A 22,938-nucleotide genomic window follows, 5' to 3' on the forward strand; every position below is an offset into this window, starting at 1 on the left:
TTTTAAATCTTTCTCCTCTCACCTTAAAAATATGCCCTCTAGTTTTGGACTCCCCAACCCTGGGGAAAAGATCTTTGCTATTCACCCTATCCATGCCCCTCATGATTTTATGAACCTCTATAAAGTCACTCTTCAGCCTCCTATGCTCCAGGGAAAAAGGTCCCAGCCTATCCATCCTTTTTGTAACTCAAACCCTCCTGTTCAGCAGCATGCTTGTAAATCTTTTCTGAACCCTCTCAGAGAGCCAGATATATATTTGAAAGTGATTAATTCAGAGGGCTACAGATATCGGGCTAGCGAATGGGACTAGCTGGGTATCTATGATGGGTCAAACAGCCTGTACATAAAATTTTATGATTCTATCAGAATCTTCAGCAAGGTGTATTTGTTTTCAACAATATTTAAGCCCGTTACTACCAAGCAATTGTTTTAAATATTAAATTATTCATTTTAGATCAGCATTTTGAAAACTTTCAATCAGGTTTTCCTGTTTTGCTTCCGCTATTAGTGTCATTGTTGATTCAGTTGTGATAGAACGGTACTCAGGGAGTGTTGTCTTTTAGATAAGACAATCAATTGAGGCCCTCTCGCCATAAACGAGGAAGGAAATTGAGGAAGTTTTCTGGCTGATATTTACCAAAGACAAAGATTAGTTGATCATTTTACTCTATAGTGGGTTGTGTGGCTTTGCTCTTTGAAATTTAGCTGCTGCATTCAACATCATAACAAGAGTGATTATACTTCAAGAAAATTTATAGAACATAGCTTTATTGCACATGTATGACACAGGGTAAATCGTTCTGCTAATTTGACCAGAACCACAGAAAAGCTCACCTCGCCTCATAATCTGTTAAAGTATAAGTGACCAAGGACGACAAAAATCCTTTGATGTAAAGAAATAAAAATTAACAATTTATTCTTAAACCCCGACAAACGCAAGAACATCAAACAACATGCTAGCCAGGATAGAAAATGAAACAATAGGCAGGATGAGCACGTAGCTTGAGGGATGTTGTAGGAGGGAGGGGTTCAGATTTGTGGGACATTGGGACCGGTTTGGGGAAGGTGGGACTATTACAAACTGGATGGTCTACACCTGAACCAGACTGGAACTAACGTCCTTGGGAGAGTTTTTGCTATTGCTGTTGGGGAGGTTTTAAACTAATGTGGCAGGGGGCTGGGAACCAGAAGAGAAGACTAGTAGGCAGTGAGGTGGAAACTAGAGACTGTAAGGATCATGAAGTTAGCATTACCAAGGAGAACAGTAGGCAGAAAGCAGATGAAAGCAAAATAACTGGCAGCCTGAAACCTGAGTTTCTCCAACAATTTCTGTTTTATTTCAAACCTCCAGCATCCGCAGTTCTTTGTTTTAATTTTCTGTCAGAATTACTACCTGAGCCACAGGCAAACTAGCATGCAGGAAATAAAGTCAAGGAAATAAAAGTGTGACTCTGAGATTAGTGTGAGTGAAATGGGTTTCAGATTGTGAGGCACTGGCACCAGTACTTTAAGATTAGATTAGATTACTTACAGTGTGGAAACAGGCCCTTCAGCCCAACAGGTCCACACCGACCTGCCGAAGCACACCCACCCAGTCCCATTCCCCTATATTTACCCCTGCACCTAACACTACGGGCAATTTAGCATGGCCAATTCACCTGACCTGCCCATGTTTTGGACTGTGGGAGGAAACCGGAGCACCTGGAGGAAACCCACGCAGACACGGGGAGAATGTGCAAACTCCACATAGAATCGCCTGAGGCGGGAATTGAACCTGGATCTCTGGCAGATAGAAAGGAGCTGTTCTGATGGGATGGGCTTCACTTGAACCATGCTAAGACCAATGTCCTGGCAAATTGAATAACGAAGGCTGTGGACAGAGCTTTAAACGAATAGTCAGCATTACCAGGCAGCAGTAAAACGCAGAATGGGGTAGGAAGGGACAAGGTATGCAAACAGAAAAACAGCAGTAAATACAGTCAAAGAGGGGAAAATAGTAAAAAGGCAAAATTAATGGTTCTTTACTTGAATGGGATGTGAAGCTGAACTGTTAGTGGGATGCAGACAAGTTTTAGTGTGATTTGGACAAGTTGAGGGAGTGCACAAATGCGTGACAGGTGAAGTGTAATGTAGATGACAGTGAAGTTATCCACTTTGATAGCAAAAACAGGAATGCAGATTATGATCTGAATGGTGAAACTGTAGTGGATGTAGGTTTGCTCGCTGAGCTGGGAGGTTCATTTCCAGACATTTTGTCACCCTACTAGGTAACATCTTCAGTGGGCCTCAGGTGAAGCAGTGTACATGATTCCTGCTTTCTATTGATATGTTTGGGTTTCTTTGGTTGGGTGATGCCATTTCCAATGGTGATGTCATTTCCTGTTCTTTTTCTCAGGGGTAGTAGATGGAGTCTAACTCAATGTATTTTTTGGTAGAGTTCCGGTTGGAATGCCATGCTTCTAGGAATTCTTGTGCGTGTCTCTGTTTGGCTTGTCCTAGGATGGATGTGTTGTCCCAGTCGAGGTGGTGTCCTCCCTTATCTGTATGTAAGGATATCAGTGCGAGAGGTTCATGTCGTTTTGTGGCTAGTTAGTGTTTATGTGTCCTGGTGGCTAGTTTTCTGCCTGTTTGTCCAATGTAGTATTTGTTACAGTTCTTACACGATATTTTGTAAATGGCTTTCGTTTTGCTTGTTGACTGTACAGGGACTTTCAAGTTCCTGAGCTGCTGGTTTAGTGTGTTGGTGGATTTGTAGGCTACCATGATACCAAGGGATTTGAGTATACAGACCCTATACAGAACTTCATACTGGTACAGTATTAGTACCTGAGGTTGGCAGTGCAGTGGACTGCTAACGCATAGCACATTCTGAAGAAGGGTCACTGGACCAGAAACATTAACTCTGCTTTCTTTCCACAGATGCTGCCAGGCCTGCTGTGTTTTTCCAGCAATTTCTGTTTTTGTTTCTGATTTCCAGGCTCCACAGTTCCTTGGGATTTTTTTTTGTGACTGGTGCTGTGTTAACTTGAAACTGCTTTTTTCTGACACTATGTGGTTGATGTCTAGCACCTTTGTTAGGCATGAAATACAAGTCAGGAGGAGAAAACCGTGATACAGATGGTAAATATTAACACCTCTTCCCCTCGCTTCATTGCATTCCAGATCATGAAAGGATAGCACTGGGAAATGAAGAAGGATTGTTTGTAGTCCATGTCACCAAAGATGGTAAGCAGATTTCTTTCTAACACTGTGATTGATTTAGATCCTGTACAATTCCACATATAATAATATTTCAGTTTATTACCAACATAAACAACAACTTTTGTTTTGTGCTTTCTCCCTTTAAGTGCTTGATCTTCTCTGGTGTTAATTTGCCATTTTTTTTAACATAATTTGTTCATGAGGTGTGGTCACCATAGCCTAAGCCAGTAAATTTTCTTAGAGTTTCCTTATATAGATACTTCACTGGCAAAGATGTGAAAATGCAATTCGGAATTAATCTTCTCCACAGAATCCCTGCAGTGTGGAAGCAGGCTACTCGGCCCATCATGTCCACACCAACCCTCCAAAGAGCATCCCACCCATCCCTGTAACCTTGTATTTCACATATCTAACTTGCGTACCTTTGGACTATGAGGCAAAACTGAAGTACTAGGAGGAAATCTATGCAGGGAGAATTGCAAACTCCACACCGACAGTCACCCAGAAGCTTGAATCGAACCTGGGTCCCTGGCAGTGTGTGGCAGCAGGGCTAACCACTGAGAGACCGTGCCATCCTATGTCCTGCCTCTTCCAATGGGGACTGATGTGCATGTCACAATCAGAATGGATAGCGTGCCATTAAATAGAAATGGAAAGCCTGTCCAAAAATATCGTGATCCTACCCCTCACAAATTATCCAAGTGCTTGCTCTCTGTCTGAAAACTACCAGCTTCGAAGCTGACACTTTTGAAATCCACAAAACTGGTCTTGCTCAGAATGCGGTTCGTTGTTGGATTATTGACTTGCACACTCTGCCTCTTCACTCGGTGTCATTTGCTTGATTTCCCTGACACTCACTTTCCCTGACACTGGCCCTTGATACTGACTTTCCCCAGCACTCGCTTTCGCTCCAGCACCTATTTTACTCCTGACTTTCATTTACCCCCCTCACTACCCCCCTTCACTTTCACCAACTCCCCCTCCCCCCTCCACCCCTTTCAAGCCAGCATTCCTCCCTCCTCACTCTCACTTTCCCCCTTCAGGACAGCGACAATTATGATGTGACTCCATCTTTTCTCAGAACTATAGGAAGAAAAGGCTTTTGAGGGTCTTGTGTTGGATTCTCGACTTCAAATGCATGGTCAGGATTTACTCTTCATGCTGGCTGGGAAAGGGGGAGCTTACTTTCATTCTGTGTGGGTTGGGAGATGGTTTCAGTCCACTGCTAGACAATTGCAGATGAAATGAATGTGAAGGAAAGGAAATGACTTTATCTGAGCATGTATCGCAGTGCGCAAACATCTTGAGGAACTTTATTGTGTCCTCAGTGACTCAGTGGAAAAACTGTCATTGGTTAGAAATCATGAGATTAAGTCCCATTCCATGAGAGGGGTGCTGTCTTAGGTAGATGTTAAAATCCCATAGCACTGTTCACTGAAGAACAGCAAAGATCTTCCTATTGGTCATATTAACCCCTCAATCAGCACCACCATATGTGGTTGATGGAGGTTGCTATGCACTCATTACCTGCTCTTGTTGCTACATTGTATGCAACTGTGCCTGCACCTCATTGCATTTTAACATTTTGAGGATGCGAAAGTTGCTACAGCAATTTAACTATGCAGAATGAAAACTTTTTATTTCCTCTTCTCTTTGCTAGAAATCATCCGTGTTGGTGATAATAAGAAGGTCCATCAAATCGAGCTCATCTCAGGGGAGCAGCTCATTGCTGTCATTTCCGGAAGAAACCGGCACGTCCGCCTCTTCCCCACTTCTGCCCTTGATGGTCGGGAAGGCGATTTCTTCAAACTGGTGGAGACGAAGGGCTGCCAAACTCTGGTATCGGGAACAATGCGCCATGGTGCAGCCACATGCCTGTGCGTAGCCATGAAACGACAAGTGCTGTGCTACGAACTCAACCAGAGCAAAACTCGTCACAAAAAGTTCAAAGAAATCCAAGTCCCAGGCAACGTGCAGTGGATGGCCATTTTCAGCGAGCGCTTGCTTGTCGGCTACCAGTCCAGTTTTGCCAAATACCCGCTGCAGGGGGATGGGGGTCCAATAAGCTTACTCCACCCTGATGACCACACACTCTCCTTTATCACGCAGCAGCCCAATGATGCAATCTGTGCAGTAGAAATCTCTGGCAAGGAGTATTTATTGTGTTTCAGTACTGTGGGCATTTATGTGGACTGCCAGGGTCGAAGGTCAAGGCAACAAGAACTGATGTGGCCGGCTATTCCCACAACATGCTGTAAGTTGGTTTGTATTTGTATGTGTAGATTGTCCAGCTAATCCGCATAGTACTTGGACACAGCCCAAAAACGTTCCTGCTCCCTTTTTCTGTTGAATTAGCCCATTCCTGCATAATTCCAGGTTTATGGGGTGGTACTCTGATGTACAAATTGAGTGCCTACATTGCAAAACAAACAGGAGGCATAAGAAACAGCCACAATAAAACTAAACTAATTGTCCTTTTCCTTGATCATGGGGGAGTTTCCCTAAATATAATGCAATTGTATTTATTTGTGCAGCACTTTTAACATAATGAACCATCCCAAGGCGTTTCATGGGAGCATTTAGAACAGATTTTGGCACTAACGTGGGAGGGCAGGTGAACAAACGTGCAGTCAAAGAGGTAGGTTTTAAGGTGCATCATTAAGGCAGGAAAGAGGTAGAGAAGGATAGAGAGGGAATTCCAGAGCTGAGGAACTTTGTGGTTGGAGACAGGACAACTAAATGTGGAGGAATTAAAATCGTAAATACTCAAGAGGCAAGAATGATAGGATTGCGGACATCTCAGACGGATGATAAGACCTTTGGAGAGATTTTTTAAAAAGGATGAGAATTTTGAGAGCTTTGAGGTTTAATTAGGAGCCAAAGTGGGCCCCCAAGGACAATTTAGAGGGAGGTAGCAGAGTTTTGGGTGATTTATGAAGTTTAGAATATATGATGCTTCCCAGGAGAACTTTGGACTGATCAAGTCTAGAGGTAATAAAAGCACAAATGCGAGTTTCCACATCAGGTGAATTAAAGTGAGAATTAGGTGAATTTATGGATATGGAAATAAGCGGTTTAGTGAGAGCTGGATCAGGATTCAGAACCTCATTTCAGAGTCATGTATATTATAGACTTGGCCAAGCCCCCTTAAAACATGGCAAGGAGACAGCCTAGACCCTAACCTTTTCTTATTTTAAAGACGAGTGCTAGGCCTTACGTTCCGAATGCTATTCGATCGGTCAAACCACCTGGCTTCAGACAAAATGCACTTTATCATTATCATACATTGTGGTAAAAATACAGATAAAAGAAAGATTAGAATAACAACTCTATTGGAAAACTTAACAACATGATAAATTATTTAACCAGTAAACAGCAACTGTTCCAATATAGTAACATCCCATAAACACACCTTTGACACAGGTAAATTCAATAAATTAGATTGTTTCATTTGCAATTCTAGCAGCAGGAAGAGAACTCCAACTTTTAGCTGTTAGAGAGAGGGGGAGAGAAGAGCTTCTACATCCAGCTTCAAGACCCCAGCACATGCTACTGAAAGCTAAACTAAAAACCCTGGTTCTGTGGGAGCTTGACCCCACCCATTCGTCTACTTCTGTTGTTCCAGCTTCAGAAAAGTCCCCAAAACCTCCCAAGCTGTTCACTTTATTGGCTTAAAGCAGACCGCTCAGTAACTCTGTCTCAATCCCGCTTCATAAAAAAAAGGACAAAATGCCATGGTACCTTAAAGCCATGGTATCGTCGCACATAAGGACACCAAGGTTGTGAGCTGTCTACTTCAACCTCAGATAGTTGCCAAGTGAGTTGGAGTTGGAGGATGGGAAGTGTATGTGGGGGCCAGACGTTAATACTTTTGTCTTCTCAATAATTAATTGGAAAACGCTTCCTATAATCCAACATTGGATGTTGGTCAAGGAGTCTTAACCAAGAACATAACACACTGGGTAATGTATAACAAACTTACTTTCTAAGTTTGTTCGTGTGATGTGAGTGTCGTTGGCTGGAGCAGCATTTATTGTCCAAGCACATCCCTGTGTGACTTTCTAGGGGAATCGAGTCAATCATATTGCTGTAGGCCTGGAGTCATTTGCCAAATGTGGAAGGGATGGCAGATTACCTTCCCTAAAGAACTTTGGTGAACCACATGAGTTTTTATGACAGTTGACAGTGTTTACATTAGACTGGATTTTAACTCCAGAATTTTTAAAATTAACTTCAAATTCCACCATCTGCCATAGTGGGTTTTGAACCCATGTTCTTCGAGCATTATCCCAGGGTTCGGGATTACTAGGTTCAGTAACATAACCATTTCTCCAACATCCTCCCCCCGTGCATCGTCTTGTTAAGTATAAAGAAAACCACAAAATGATTCTCCAATCCAAGTAGAAAATTGGGTCTTCTGCCATGATTATATTTTCAGTTCAGATGTGTTCATCACTATGTACGAATTTCCTGCAGTTCACTCATAGTGAATCAAAGGGGACACTCTTTACACTGAGAGGAATGTTATACAGTGTTAACATCTTTTATTCATTCAGGGTATAAGGGCTTGGCTGCTGGACCAGCATTTTTTGCCCATCACAAGTTGTCCTTTCAGAAGGTGGCGCAGTGAGCCACCTTCTTTAATTGCTACAATCCTTGGGATGTAGGTACACCCACAGTGTGGTTAGGGAAGAATGTTCCAGGCTTTTGCTCCAATGACAGTGAAGGAACAGTGATATATTTCCAAGTCAGAATGGTGAGTGGCTTGAAGGGGAACTTGCAAGTGGTGGTGTCCCCATGTATTTGCTATCCACGTCCTTCGAGATGGAAGTGGTCCTGGGTTTGGAAGGTGTGTTGCTAAGTTTCTGCAGTGCACCTTGCAGATGGTACACACCACTGCTCCTGAATTTTGGTGGTGGAGGGGCTGAATATTTGGGATGTAGTTCCAAATATTCGGGTGTGTTTTCCTCTGTGTTGTTCAGCCTCTTGAGTATTGTTGGAGCTGCACCCAGAGCTACACTCATCCAGGTAAGTGGCACTATTCCATCACACTCCCGGCTTGTGTCTTGTAGATAGTGGGAGTCAGGAGGTGAATTACTAGCTACAGTGTTCCTAGCCTCTGACTTGCTCTTTCTATGACTAGTTCAGCTCAGTTTCTGGTCAGTGGTGACCACCAGATAGTCAGGAATTTAACAAAGATAACACCATTGAATATCAAGGTTCAATGGTTAGATTCTTCTTGTTGGAGATGGTCATCACCTGGCACTTGTGTAGTGCGAATGTTACTTGCCACATGTCAACCCAAACATGGATATTGTCCAGATGTTATTGCATTTGGCGTGCACTGCTTCAGTGCCTGAGGGGTCACAAATATTGCTGAACATTGTGCAATCATCAGCAAACATCCCGACTTCTGCCCTTATAATGGAGGGAAGGTCATTGATGAAGATGGTTGGTGGTTGGGCCCAGGACACTCAGCTCCTGCAGAGAATACCCTAGAGCTGTGATGAATGACTTCTACAGTACAGGCATATTTTCCTACCAGTGTAAAACTCTCCCTAGTTCCCATTGACTGTAATCTTGCTCAGGTTTCTTGATGCCACACAGTAATATAATATTACTGCATGGTCTTGTGGATTGTTCACACTGCTGCCACGATGCATTGGTAATGCAGGGAGTGACTATTAAACATGGCAAATAGTGTCAATTAAGCAGGCTGCTTTCTCCAGCGTGCTGTTAAGCTTCTTCAGTGTTGTTGGAGCTTCATTCACCAGGCAATTGCAGAGTATTCCTTCATGCTTCCTGACTGGGGATTCAGGAGGTGAGTTACTTACTGCAAAATTCCCAACCTCTGACCTACTTTTGTAGCTCACCGTTGATTTGGCTGACCCAATTCAGTTTCTGCTCAATGGTAACCCCAAAGATGTTGGTTGCGGAAGATTTAGTGATGGCAATGCCATTTAATGTCATGGGGAGATGGTTATCTTCTCTCTAGTTTGAGATAGTTGGTGCCCAACACTTATAGCATGACAGTTACTTGCCATTTATCAGCCAAACCTGAATTTTGTCCACGTTTTACTGCACCTGGACCCAGGTTGTTTCAATATTTGAAGAGTCATGAAAGGTACTGAACATCGTGCAGCCATCAGCGAATATCCTCACTTTGGGCCTTATTGGGAAGGTGATTGATGAAACCGCTGGAAACATGTGGTCTCAGGCCATTATACTACAGATCTTGCAGGAATACTCTGGAACTGAGGCAACTGACTCCCAACATCTCCAGCGATCTTCCTTTGTATTAGATATGTTGGGTTTTTTGTCGCACTGGCTTCAGCTTTGCTCGGGCCCCTTGGTGTCAATCTCTGTCAAATGTTGTCTTGGCGTCATTCTCACCTCACCTCTGGAGTTCAGCTCTTTTTTCATATTTGAACTAAGGCTGCAATGAATTCAGGTGTGGTGTGACCCTGACAGAACCCAAACCAAGAGGCAGCTTGACCATTGCCACGAAAGCATAATTGATGATATCTTCCAGCACTTTGACTATTGAAAGTAGGCTCTCATTCCTGAAGAAGGGCTGATGCCCGAAACGTCGATTCTCCTGCTCCTTGGATGCTGCCTGACCTGCTGCGCTTTTCCAGCAACACATTTTCAGCTGAGATGGTAATTGTCCTGCTGCTCCTGGCATGCCCTCCTATATCACTCATTCAACCAGCTTTACTTAATATCTGTGATGGCATAAACAAAGAGAACAATAAACAAAGATAATTTACAGCCTAGGAACGGGCTGATCAGCCCTCCAAACCTGAGCCGATCCAAATCTACTGTCTAAACCTGTTGCCCAATTCCTAAGTATCTGTATCCCTCTGCTCCCTACCTACTCATGCCTCTGTCCAGACGCATCTTGAATAAATCGCCATGCCTGCCTCTACCACCTCTGCTGGCATTGCATTCCAGAGGCCCACCACACTCTGTGTGAAGGACTTGCCACGTGTAACCCCCTTAAACTTTCCACCTCTCATCTTGAAAGTGTGACCTCTCGTTATTGAATCCTTCACCCTGGGAATAAGCTTCTCTCTATCTACCCTGTCTAAACCCTTCATGATTTTGTAGACCTCAATCAGGTTCCCCCTCAATCTCCTTTTTTCTAATGAAAACAAATCTAACCTACTCAGCCTCTCTTCATAGCTAGCACCTTCCATACCAGGCAACATCCTCGTAAACCTTCTCTGCACCCTCTCTAGAGTGTCCTCATCCTTTTGGTAATGTGGCAACAGAACTGTGCACAGTATTCTAAATGCGGCCGAACCAAAGTCTTGTACAATTTTAACATGACCTGCCAGCTCTTATACTCAATACCCTGTCCGATAAAGGCAAGCACGCCATATGCCTTCTTGACCACTCTATCCACCTGTGCAGCAACCTTCAGGGCACAATGGACCTGCACTCCCAGATCTTACTGGATCACCAACTTTTCCCAAGACTCTTCTATTCACTGTATAATTCTCTCTAGAATTGGACTTGCCAAAATGCATCACCTCACATTTGCTTGGATTGAATTCCATCTGCCACTTCTCTGCATTCTCATGTATTTTTTGACAGTCCCTTATGCTTTCTGCTACTCCACCAATCTTCATGTCATTTGCAAACTTGCTCATCTGACCAACAGTTCCTTCTTCCAGACCATTTATGTATATCGCAAACAACAGTGGCCCCAGCACTGATCCCTGTGGAACACCACTGGTCACCTTTCTCCATTTCAAGAAATCCCTTCAACTACTACTCTGTGTCCCCTGTTGCTCAACCAGTTCTTTATCCGCCTAGCTAGAACACCCTACACACCATGTGACTTCACTTTCTCTGTTATCATGGGGAACCTTATCAAATGCCTTACTAAAGTCCATGTATATGACATCTACAGCCCTTCTTTCATCTATCAACTTGGTCACTTCCTCAAAGAACTCTATTAAGTTGGTATGGCACAATCTCCCCCACACAAAACATGTTGTCTATCACTGATAAGCCCATTATTTTCTAAATATAAATAGATCCTATCCCTCAGTACCTTCTCCAGCATCTTTCCTACCACTGACATTCAGCTGACTGGTCTGTAGTTACCTGGAGTATACCTACTACCCTTCTTGTACAGCGGGACAACATGAGCTGCCCTCCAGTCCTCTGGCACCTCACCTGTGTTTAACGATGCCACAAAGATATCTGTCAAGGCCCCTGCTAATTCCTCTCTCCAATCCCTCAGCAACCTGGTATAGATCCCATCCGGTCCTGGGGATTTGTCCACGTTAATAACCTCTAGCCTACCCAACACATGTTCCCTATTTATGTCAACGTGATCCAGGCTAATCTCAACATGCATCATGTTCCTCTTGAGGTTTTAAGCTTGAACATACTGTACAATAGCCTGAAGGGTTGTGATAATGAACTAGCTATCTAGACTTAAAAAATTGAATTTGGTAAGTCCAGAAACATTCATGTAGCTCCACTTTCACCTTCATGGGAACTAATTGTTTTTAAATCCATTAGTGGAATGTGGGCTTCACTGGCTGGGCTAGCATTTATTGCCCATCCCTAGTTTCCTTTGAGAAAGTGTAGGTGAGCTGTCTTCTTGAACCACTGCAGTCCATGTCTGTAGGTTGACCCACAATGCCCTTAGGGAGGGAATTCCAGGATTTTGACCCAGTGACAGTGAAGGAACAATGATGTATTTCCAAGTCAGTATGGGGAGTGGATTGAAGGGAAACTTGCAGCTGTGGTGTTCCCAGGCAACTGCTGTCCTTGTCCTTCTAGATGATAGTGGTCATGGGTTTGGAAGGTGCTGTCTAAGGATCTTTGGTGAATTTCTGTAGTCCACCTTTAAATAGTACATAATGCTGTGACTGAGTGTTGGTGGTGGAGTGACTGAATGTTCATGCATGTGGTACCAATTCAAGTGTGCTGAATGATATCAAGCTTCTTAAGTGTTCTTGGAGTTGCACTCATCCCCAGCCAAATGGAGAGAGTTCCATTATACTCCTGACTTGTAGCTTGTTGATGGCACCTCGGCTCTAGGGAAACAAGATGTAAGTTATTCACCACAGAATTCCTAGCCTCTGACATACTTTGTAGCCAGAGTATTTGTATAGCTAGTCCACTTCATTGACGGAATGTTGATCATGGAGGTTTCAGCAATGGTTAGATTCTCTCTTGTTGGAAATGATCATTAACTGACAACTTAGCAGTATAAATGTTATTGACACAAGTTTGAGTGTTGCCCTGTATGTAGACATAGGTTTCTTCAGTATCTGGTTGGTCATAAGTGGTGCTTAACATTGTGCGATCATCATCAAGTATCCTATCTTCTGACCTTAAGGTGGAAGGAAGGTCTTTGATAAAGGAGGTGAAGATATTTGGTCTTAGGACACCACTCAGTGGGATTCCTGTAGGAATGTCCTAGGTCTGAGGTGATTGAACTCCAATAAACACAAACATCTTCCTTTATGCTGGGTATGGTTCCAATTAGCAGAGAACCATAGAACATAGAGGGGATAGAATGGTCAAGGAAGACCTGTTTCCCAAGCAGAGACGTCAGTTGCCAGAAAGAACAGATTTAAAATGGTAATTGGGAGAAGGGTTAGAAGGAACATGAGGAAAAACTTCCATGCAGAGATTGGTAGGTGAAGGAATTCACTGCCTATTTTGGTGACCATGGTGGAATCCCTCAACTCATTTAAAAGGAACAACACTGATCTTCAAGGCACACACTGCCTTGGTGCTGGAACGTGAGGTTAGAATGGATAGCTAATTCATTCCACTGGTGCAAATATGATGGACTGAAGGTTGTTGTGAATACTTTAGCCTTCTCTTTTGTACTGATGTACTGGGCTCATCCATCGTTGAGGACAGGGATATTTATGGAGCCGCCTCGTCCAGTGAGCTGTTTAATTGTCCTCCATCATTCACAACTGGATATGTCAGGACTGCAGAGCTTCGGTATGATCGTGGTTGTGGGATTGCTTAACCATTATTAATCACGCACTTCTCCTGTTTTGTATCTTCACCAAGTTGAGACCATTTTGAAGTATACCTGGTGCTGCTCATTCCTGGTGTTTTTTGAACCAGGGTTGATCTCTGAGCTAGATGGCATTAGTGAGTTGATGTTGTACTGAGCCATGTGGTTACAGCAGTGATTGGCTACAATTCTGCTGCTACTGATGACCCATGAATGCCTCACGGAGACTTAGTTATGAGTTGCAATCTCTGTTCAAGTTGATCCCTTTTAGCATGGTGATCGTGCAACACAAAACAATGGAGGAATGAAGATGGGACATTATCTCCACAGTGACTGTAAGGGTATATGAGTGGATTACTCCACAGATGGGCCAGGATTTTACCTCCTGTAGTGGGTTTGCCTCACCAACTGCCACAGATCCAATCTAGCAATAATTAAAACTTGACCAGTTTGGAGCGACTGAGCCAACTCCTGGTGATGGACATCAGATCAGCTAAGGAAAGCAGATTTCATTCCCTAAAGGACAATTGTGAACCAGAAGGCTTTGTTTTTTGACATTAGATCCATTAATTCCAGAAGTTATTAAATTCAGATTTCACCATCTGCTGTGATGGATTCCAACCCATTAACCTGGATTACTGTTTCAGTGGTGTTATCACTATGTCATCACCTTCTCTAAGGTTCTTTGAGTTGCTGAAAATGTAAGCTGGTAACAGTGCAACAAAGAAAAGTAAGCATTAGGGACATGTATATCTCCTTAAGCAGTGACATTTAAAGATCAAGAAAGAAGCCAGCTAGAGGGTCAAGGAGGACCAGAGGAGTTGGTTAGGATTGCATCAACGATTATTGTTTGACTCTAAGGATCTTATACTCTTAATCATTAGCTCTTTTTACATCCAGATTACTGGGTAAATCCAGCAAATTCTTAAAACCAAGGAGGTGAAGGGTGAGGTGTCATTTGTGCAAAACAAACAGCAGAGTTGTATAAATTGACCAACTTTCAAAAGAGTTTCATTCCACTTTCATCTCTTAGTACTCTGAATTACTGGCCAATTTGAGAATTGAAAGTACCATGCACCATTGACAAACTGTTATCTTTCCAGTAGGATTCAGGCCCTTAACGAGAGCTTCCCAAAATAAGAGAATCGAAGTTAATGTAGTAGAGAGTGGTGTATAATCCACTCCGTGCACCGTTATACAACACTGGTTTGTAAGGCAGTTTGATTGAAGTTTGGAAGATTATGAATGGCACAAATAAAGTAGGTGCAGACAAACTGACAGTGTTATTGGCATGTCCATTTGTCAGGCCTACATGTGAAAAATCTGATGTACAATAAGATTTTGGTTGTTCTTTACTTTCTGGGTGGTTGAATTTTGGAATCTTCTAACTGTTCCACATAGTACAGATTCTGTCCATCCAAATTCAGGCCATGTGTGAACAGAATGCTTGGTGCTTGTTAGACACAGCAGTGAAGTAATGATAGGTACAGCTCTCTTTCTGTTGCTGATAATAGTGAGAGTAGTCCTGTTCGTGACTGAGAGTGAATGCAAAAACATGTTTTGGCACAGCCAAGTCTTATAGTACATGTGTAATTGTTCCCCCCTAATACTAGCACTGTAACACTAATTAATCAGCAATGGAATGAAGCCTCAATTGGGTACAGTTGTAGTTCTACGTTTTCTGCTCCACACTAGACTTGGCTAACTGTAATCCAATAAACCCACCGATATGAATCTGATGCTTTTGATTCTCTGCAGGTTACAATGCTCCATATTTGTCTGTGTATAGTGAGAATGCTGTAGATGTATTTGATGTGAACACTATGGAATGGATTCAGACAGTTGCACTAAAGAAGGTAAGTTCACTTCCCTGCCCTGGCTGTTTGTTTTACTTGTAATATTCTTCTCCTTTCTCTCTCTTCCTTGCTGAAATATGGATCCACAGTAAATCATGACTTGCTGTTTCCTCTTCTTCTTGTTTGTTCACTTCCTTTCCCCTTCTTTCAGTCAGATGACCCCTAAAATCCTCATCTCTAGTGAATGTTATCTGAGTTTCCCAACTTCCTCCATTATTACAAAGTCCCATCATTTCAGGTGTTTTTCTGAATTGTCATAGAATGTTACAGCATGGAAAGAAACTCCTCAGTCCAATTGTCCGTGCTGGCCAAGTTTTTCAAATTAAATTAGTCCCATTTGCCCTTGTTTGGCCCTCTAAACCTTTCCTATTCATGTACCCGTCCAAATGTGTTTAAACTGTTGGAATTGTACCTGCATCTACCACTTTGTCAGGCAGTTCATTCCACATAGGAAACACTCTCTGTGTGCCAATGCTCCCTTCCCAAGGTAGGAGCCCAAACCGCAGTAGTTTTACTGTGGCTTGACTAACATCGAGTATTTCCTTGTTTTTATACTGTATCTCTCTTGTTGTGGTCCCAAATTTCATTATTCTTCTTAAATCCAGAAAGGCAAGAACGTGAGGTTGAGGATTATCAGGTTAACCATGTTCTCATTGAATGGCAGAGCAGGCTGGATGGGCTGAATGGCCTATTGCTGCTCCTATGTCTTATGGTAAATCCCTTTTGCATCCATTAGCTGGCTTTTAGTGACTTATATGTGATTATTAATCAACCCTTTAACGTCTGACTATTGACATTGTAATTCTAATTTAAACTATTTTTCTAATCAACTTGTTCAGAGATGTTATTACACACCTCTGGAGCAGGTGGGACTTGAACCTGGGCCTTCCGGTCCAGGGATAGGGACACTACTAAAAGAGGGGCCCAAAATTTGTATCCTGTGGGCCCTATTTCTCCTATTTTATTCATACTGTTCCATGTCAGCCCTATCTGCACGCACTTACTATACCAAACTGCTATGCTATAATCTCCACCAGTGTAAATGTGCAGCTCTCAGCAGCAGCATAATTGGTTGGAAAAGCTACACTTGGTAATTAATAGCGAATCAAATTAAATTATGTTTGAGAAATTCCTTGTGGGATTGGTTACAGTGAGCTGCTTTTCTTACAGGTTCGGCCACTTAATACAGAGGGGACACTTAACCTGCTAGGTCTCGAGACAATCAGGTTAATCTATTTCAAAAATAAAATGGCAGGTATGTCTAGCAAGTGATTTTTATGTTTATGCAAGATTAAAGTTTGCCATTAACTTATTTAGTTATTTTAGGATTTGCTAAACAGCATCTTGCATTACTGAGCCAAGCAGCCTGAATGGACCAAGGTAACCAGGTTAACCATCATATGACCTTCAAAACGTATTCCCCACATTGATCCCTGGCTATTCCTGCCCACAACACTGTGTGACTGCTTACTCAGGCTTTTACATAATGTTAATTTTATCCTCTACCTATTTCCTGACTTGTACTTCAAGGGCTTTTGCCCGAAACGTCGATTTCGCTGCTCCTTGGACGCTGCCTGAACTGCTGTGCTCTTCCAGCACCACTAATCCAGAATCTGGTTTCCAGCATCTGCAGTCATTGTTTTTACCTTGTACTTCAGATATCCCACTTTCTATAAGACTTGGTTATTAAATCAAGTTTTGTTCAGATATAAAAATAAAGAATTTTTACTTGACCTTTAAATTACCCAATCTCTCGCTCAAGGAGAAAGTTGTCAATCTAGAGAAACCTTCAACAGAAACCTTAAGTATCAACTAGTGTCTGATCACAACATGTGGCTTTGTGCACTACTCCTCATAGGACTATCTGAGTAGCAGTCTAGAAGGGATCGATCAATTATGGCGCAGGACTGCCCTTAAACCATTTCAGTCATATCAAGAAAAAATGTTTTCACAATTACCAAGGATCTAACCTTAGAAGATCAACTTGTCTCTTAATACTTTACGTTGAGCTATTTCCTTTGCTCCCACAGAAGGAGATGAGCTTGTTGTTCCTGAAACATCTGATAATAGCCGCAAACAGATGGTCAGGACCAGGAGCAAACGGAGATATTCCTTTCGGGTGCCTGAAGAGGAGAGACTCCAGCAGAGAAGGTGAGCAGAGTCTCTCACGTTACAGAACGTGTGTATCCCCTGTCCCCATCCCAATCTCTTACCTTGTTCATGCTGTCTGCTTGGTGCTCAAGTTGTCCTTCCCACACAGTTAATGTTATATAAGAATTGGACTTGTGGATTTTTTTGTTGGCACTTTGCAAAGTACAGCTTTGTGTATCTGGCTCAACGTGTTGAATTTTTGGGTTTGGGATATGTTAATACTGTAAAAAATAGGTGGGATCTCTGGACTCATCTTCTCTGGTACACCCCCTGCCACTCTCAGCTGGTCCTCAGCCTCAACATCAGTGGACAAAGGCAAGAGAAAAAAATGAGGTTACTGTATGGATCAGTCAACATCTATTTACAGGGTGACACTAAACAGTGAAAATTGCCTTATCCTTCCAACTAAGGAGAGAGGCATAGAGGAACAGGAAAGTAGACAGGATAATGTTAGTTTGTGTTTCAATTAATTTAAATGTGCATTGATTTTGGATTCCTTTTCTTTTAGAGAAATGCTTCGAGATCCAGAAATGAGATCCAAATTAATCTCAAATCCAACTAATTTCAACCACATTGTACACATGGGCCCAGGTGATGGCATACAGATCTTAAAAGATTTGCCAATGGTAAGTTAGCCAAAGATATGCTATTCAGACTCCACCATTTTATAACAGCTGTTTACATTATAGAGCACTTTATAAACCAGCAAAGTAATTCTAGGCCCTTCTTAATTGGAGCTAAACCCTAAAAGCCCTTAATAGCGCACAGTTTCTCTTTAAATGTCTCTGTTCAGAAGACTTCACTTGTGTAATTTGTTACTTTTTACTTTTTTTAATGTTTTATTGTTGTTTGCTGAGGTTTTACAAGACATAAAGCTACTGTCAGCTTTCTGTGCCACTATACTGGAACTGGTGGATTCCTCTGCTGAACTATATTCTTTCTTTTCCATAACATTTCTTTATTTCTGTTGCTCTCTGAATAGCCAGAATCCCCGCATCCACCTCCCAATCAGCACTTCAGCCTGATCTCCACTCCAACCAAGTTTGAACACATTTATCACATGACTGTCCACTCTGCTGAGAAGTTCCTGTACCACGAACCCCACGTCTGCACCCTTCCTCCAGACTCTGCCTCCAGCTTGCCACATTCCATAACACCAAGGGTATGCTGTGTGTGCTGGCCTTCTCACTAACTGATTTGCAGTGCCTTGTGTTTATGTGCCACTAATCAAACCAGGCCTTGCACCATGCCATCTGCTTTGAGCTTTAGCAATTCCTCCTGTTTACTGCACATGTGCCCCCTGTCATTACTGCCCAGAGACACAGATTTCTGTGTAACTTGAGCTGAGATGTGGACTGGTGAGCGAGTTTCAAGAAAGGAAGAATCCACAGTTAGGTCAAACCACTTCAAACATGAGCAAAACAGCTGAACTTCATTGGGGAGGTGAGAGGGTCTGTGCTTGTACGGTCGCTAGACCCAAAACATTGACTCTGCTTTCTCTCCACAGATGTGGACAGACCCACTGAGTTGCTCCAGCAACTTCTGTTTGCGTTTCAGATTTCCAGCATCCGCAATGTTTGGTTTTATTTAAGACAAAAGTGAGTTTAGAAAGGCTAAATGGAATATATTCTAATTCAAGGAGCCCGAAGAATAAGATGGACAAGCTGAGGGCACAGACAGACATGCGGGAGTAATATATCATAGCTAAGACTTCGCTAAAAGATGATCAGGAAATCAATTATAGCAGTAAGGAGAAATTATATCTTGGAAGGGTCATTAAATGAGGCCAAATGGGTAAAAGTGAAAAACACAAATAGGGTGAAAATGCTGTTGGGTGCATACAATATAAACGTCATGATCTTCAACTCCACTTTCCTGCCTTTTCCTCATAATCCTGATTCCTTTACTGATTAAAAATCTGTCTAGCTCAGCCTTGAGTGTACTTAATGAACCAGCCTGAAAAGCCCGCTGTGGTAAAGAATTCCACAGATTCACAACTCGCTGGGAGAAGCAATTCCTCCTCATCTATCTCTTAAATGTGTGAACCCCTTATTCTGAGATTATGCTGTCTGGGCCTAGACTCTCCCACAAGGAAAAACAACCCTTCTCCATCTGTCCAGTCAATTCCCCCTAAGAATCATGTATGCTTCAATAAGGTTGCTGCTCATTCTTTTATTTTCCAACACGAATAGGCCCAAACTACTCAGCATCATCTCCCAAGAAAGTCTCCCCATCCTCAGAACTAACTTTGTTGAAACAGTTCTGGACCTAATATTCAGAAGTGAGCTTGGGCAGGTGGAAGGTGTATCAGATGGCAGCATTTTAGAAATAGTGACCCTAGATGATAACAAACGATTGAGAATGGTTAGGGAAAATGATAAGGATGGGCCAGGAACACAAGTTCTAAACGTGGAGAAAAGTTAATTTCACTGAAATAAGATGCAATTTGGCCTAAGTAGACTGGGAGCAGCTATTTGCAAATAAAACAGTCAGAGCTGTGGGAGACATTCAAGGAGGAAATAGCAAGAGTACACAGCAAATAAAGACACAGGCTGGGACCAAGACCAAAGAATCCTGGATGTGAAGAAAGTTAAAGGTTAGGGTTAAGTTTTAAAAAAAGCTTATGGCAGACACTGAGTGTTCTTAAAGGAGTATAAAAAATTCATTTACAAAGAAAATTGGAAAAGCTAAGACTTAAGAAAGCATTGAGGGGTAAAAACCCAGTAAGCTTCTTAAATATATGAAGGTGAAGAGAATGACTAGAGAAAGAGTAGGGTCCATTCGAGGTAATCTGTGTGAAGTCTTTGAAGACCTGATAGAATGTTTTGCATCAGTCTTCATAATGAAAGAAGACAGTGCAATTATCGCCATCTGGGTGGAGGACTATGAAGTATTAGTGGAAATTAACAGTGTAATGAGGGACGAGCAGATAAATGTGCAGGCTGGATGAGATGTATCCCAGGTTGTTGAGAATGACAAGGGGAGGAGATAATAGAGGCCCTCGTGGTAATTTCCAACTTCTCTATGACCAGAGGTGAGGTGCCAAAGGTCTGGAAAACTGCTAACTATCTCACCTACTGTCCTGCTACCTTGAGGGAACAGTGGATATGCACATCAAGGTTCCTCTGAGCTTCAGTACTTTCCACTGTCCTACCATTCATAGTATAATCTCTTGCCTTATTAGCCCTCCCCAAGTGCATTGTAGAGTCATACAGCATGGAAACTGACCCTTTGGTCCAACTCATCCACGTTGACCAGATATCCCAATCTGATCTAGTCACATTTGCCAGCATTTGGCCTATAACCCTTCCTATTCATAAACCCTTCCAGATATCTTCAATTTGTTTTAATTGTACCAGCCTCCACCACCTCCTCTGGGACTCATTCCGTACTCATGCTATTGAAGGGTGCCTGATGATCTCTGGAATCCTATCCTAGTGTAGACTGTGTAGACTAACCTGATATTTCACAGCCCATTAGTGCTACTGAACTGAGAGTGCAGCTGGTTGGTTTAATGACATCCCTAAGTCTTGAAATAAAAATCTCTAAAGTTATAATTTTGTGGCTCCACCTGTTTAATCTATTCAGATATCTTGTTGATTCTTGTTCCCTCTCACCCTGATTGTTTCTTCGTAGAATCTACGTCCTCAGGATGAGAAGAGTCGGACTATGTTTAGTGCTTCTGTCAGTATCCCTGCTATTGCACGATCTCGCACAGAACCGGGCCGCTCTATGAGTGCCAGCAGTGGGCTGTCATCAAGTAAGATTTCACTCTGCCTTGATCCTTATAGAAAGTTGATGATCTATTTGTGATATGTGCCACTCAGCCTTGTTAATGCAGTAGTTGTGGCTTGCAATTCTCCTTAATGATAATAAAATAGCAGGCAAACAGGTTCAACCACTTCTGTTACTGAGCCATTTAATGCTGCACAGTCAGAGGCAAGCTCTCTACTGAGAAAGGTCTGTTCCTAAATCGGACAACAGGCACAGGTGATGAAGGGTATTCGGCCAATCTTCACCCAGACATATTGAAAGAACAGGACCCCATCAGAACCCAGGTTTCTCACTTCATCCACCCATTTTGTGTTTTGATTGTGTAAAGGTGTTCCTGAAGCCCCAGTTTGCTTTTCCACATTTTGAGCCTGTACATCTTGGTCTGACAGTCAGGCTTCACTACAACAACTTGCACTTACAGGCCACGTTTGTCCTGCGGGACTTCTAGATTCGATTAGATTACTTACAGTGTGGAAACAGGCCCTTCGGCCCAACAAGTCCACACCGTCCCACTACTTAAATAGGTATAAGGATGTCAGGCTGATAGGTGGCAGCAAGGCATTCAAAGTCTTGAACATAGAGCTGGATTTGATGGGGATTTGTAAGATGAAAAGACAATGAGAACCATGAATGCATCCTTTTACTGTGGGATCAGTTTACTTTGTTCATGTTTCACATGTTACTGTTCCTACAGGATCAACGGCACAAAATGGAAGTGCCCTTCGAAGAGAATTCTCAGGAGGAAACTATGTCAACAAACGTCAGCCAATGACGTCGCCATCCGACGGCTCTCTTTCTTCGGGTGGAATGGATCCGGGAAGTGATGTTCCAACAAGGGAGTTTGAGCGTGATGTAATTCTCACTTTAATATTTTCCCTCACTTCCCAATTTATCATTTCTGTTGTGAGATCTCTCAACATAAGATTCAATCGATGAAGCTTCTTAACAACATTTCAAACATCTCTAGAATGTCGACACCCCAGCCCAATCTAGCAAGTCTACTGTCAAACTGAACACCCTCCCCCACTTCACCAATGCCTGAGTGCACCTTCTGCACCCTACGGTCAGACAGAGACTCCACCCTGTGCCACCTCCTACACTCCCTGGGCCAGTGTGAGATTCTGCCTGTCTCTGGCTGATTGAGAGTGTTACATGTCAATGATGCCAAATTGGAGTAGAGTTGTATACCAGCCAGTTTCAGTTCCCATCTCCTGAAAGACATGAGGAAACCAAGTTGGTTTTTCCAACACTCTGGCTGCTTCAATGGTCATTTTTGTTGAGTGCTGAGAAAACAAATTATCAGAGTTATCAAATGAAATCACAGTTTGTCAAAAAAAGTTCATATTAAAAAAGGGTGAAGATTGTAAAGATTCCTTTCACCAAAATCTCCAAATTCATTGCTATTCAAGAGCTGACGCAGGCTGTTGGTCTTTTGTTTCGGCCAGTTCCTGTTTTCTCCTTCGCATTGTTACACCAGATTAGAGTTACAATGGATTAGCGTTGTTACACAAGATTAGGGTTGTTACACCGGATTAGCGTTGTTACAATGGATTAGCGTCGTTACAATGGATTATCGTCATTACACTGGATTAGCATAGTTATACCGGATTAGCGTTGTTACAATGGATTAGCTATGTTACAATCGATTAGCGTTGTTATAGTGGATTATCGTTGTTACACCGGATTAGCGTTGTTACAATGGAATAGCGTCATTACAATGGGTTAGCATCGTTGCATCGCATTCGGGTTGTTACAATGAATTAGCATTGATACACCGGATTAGTTTTGTCCACCGGATTAGCGTTGTTACAGTTGATTAGCATTGTTATACCGGATTAGCGTTTTTACAATGGATTAGTGTTGTTACGCCGGATTAACGTTGTTACAATGGATTAGCGTTGTTACACCAGATTAGCGTTGTTACAGTGGATTAGCGTTGTTACAATGGATTAG

General features: G+C 42.5%; 1 protein-coding gene across 1 annotated transcript in view; it reads left to right on the forward strand.

The window, feature by feature from the left end:
* Positions 1-22,938, forward strand: part of LOC140456550 (serine/threonine-protein kinase MRCK alpha-like) — a 567,354-nt gene that overhangs the window by 532,920 nt on the left and 11,496 nt on the right. The window contains 9 exon segments of the mRNA XM_072550745.1: positions 3,163-3,225; positions 4,862-5,455; positions 14,963-15,060; positions 16,231-16,315; positions 17,091-17,211; positions 17,720-17,837; positions 18,194-18,373; positions 20,848-20,971; positions 21,680-21,837. Of these exon segments, the coding sequence (XP_072406846.1) occupies positions 3,163-3,225; positions 4,862-5,455; positions 14,963-15,060; positions 16,231-16,315; positions 17,091-17,211; positions 17,720-17,837; positions 18,194-18,373; positions 20,848-20,971; positions 21,680-21,837 (1,541 nt within the window).

Source organism: Chiloscyllium punctatum, chromosome 3 (assembly GCF_047496795.1).
Source record: "Chiloscyllium punctatum isolate Juve2018m chromosome 3, sChiPun1.3, whole genome shotgun sequence".
NCBI classification, from domain to species: domain Eukaryota; kingdom Metazoa; phylum Chordata; class Chondrichthyes; order Orectolobiformes; family Hemiscylliidae; genus Chiloscyllium; species Chiloscyllium punctatum.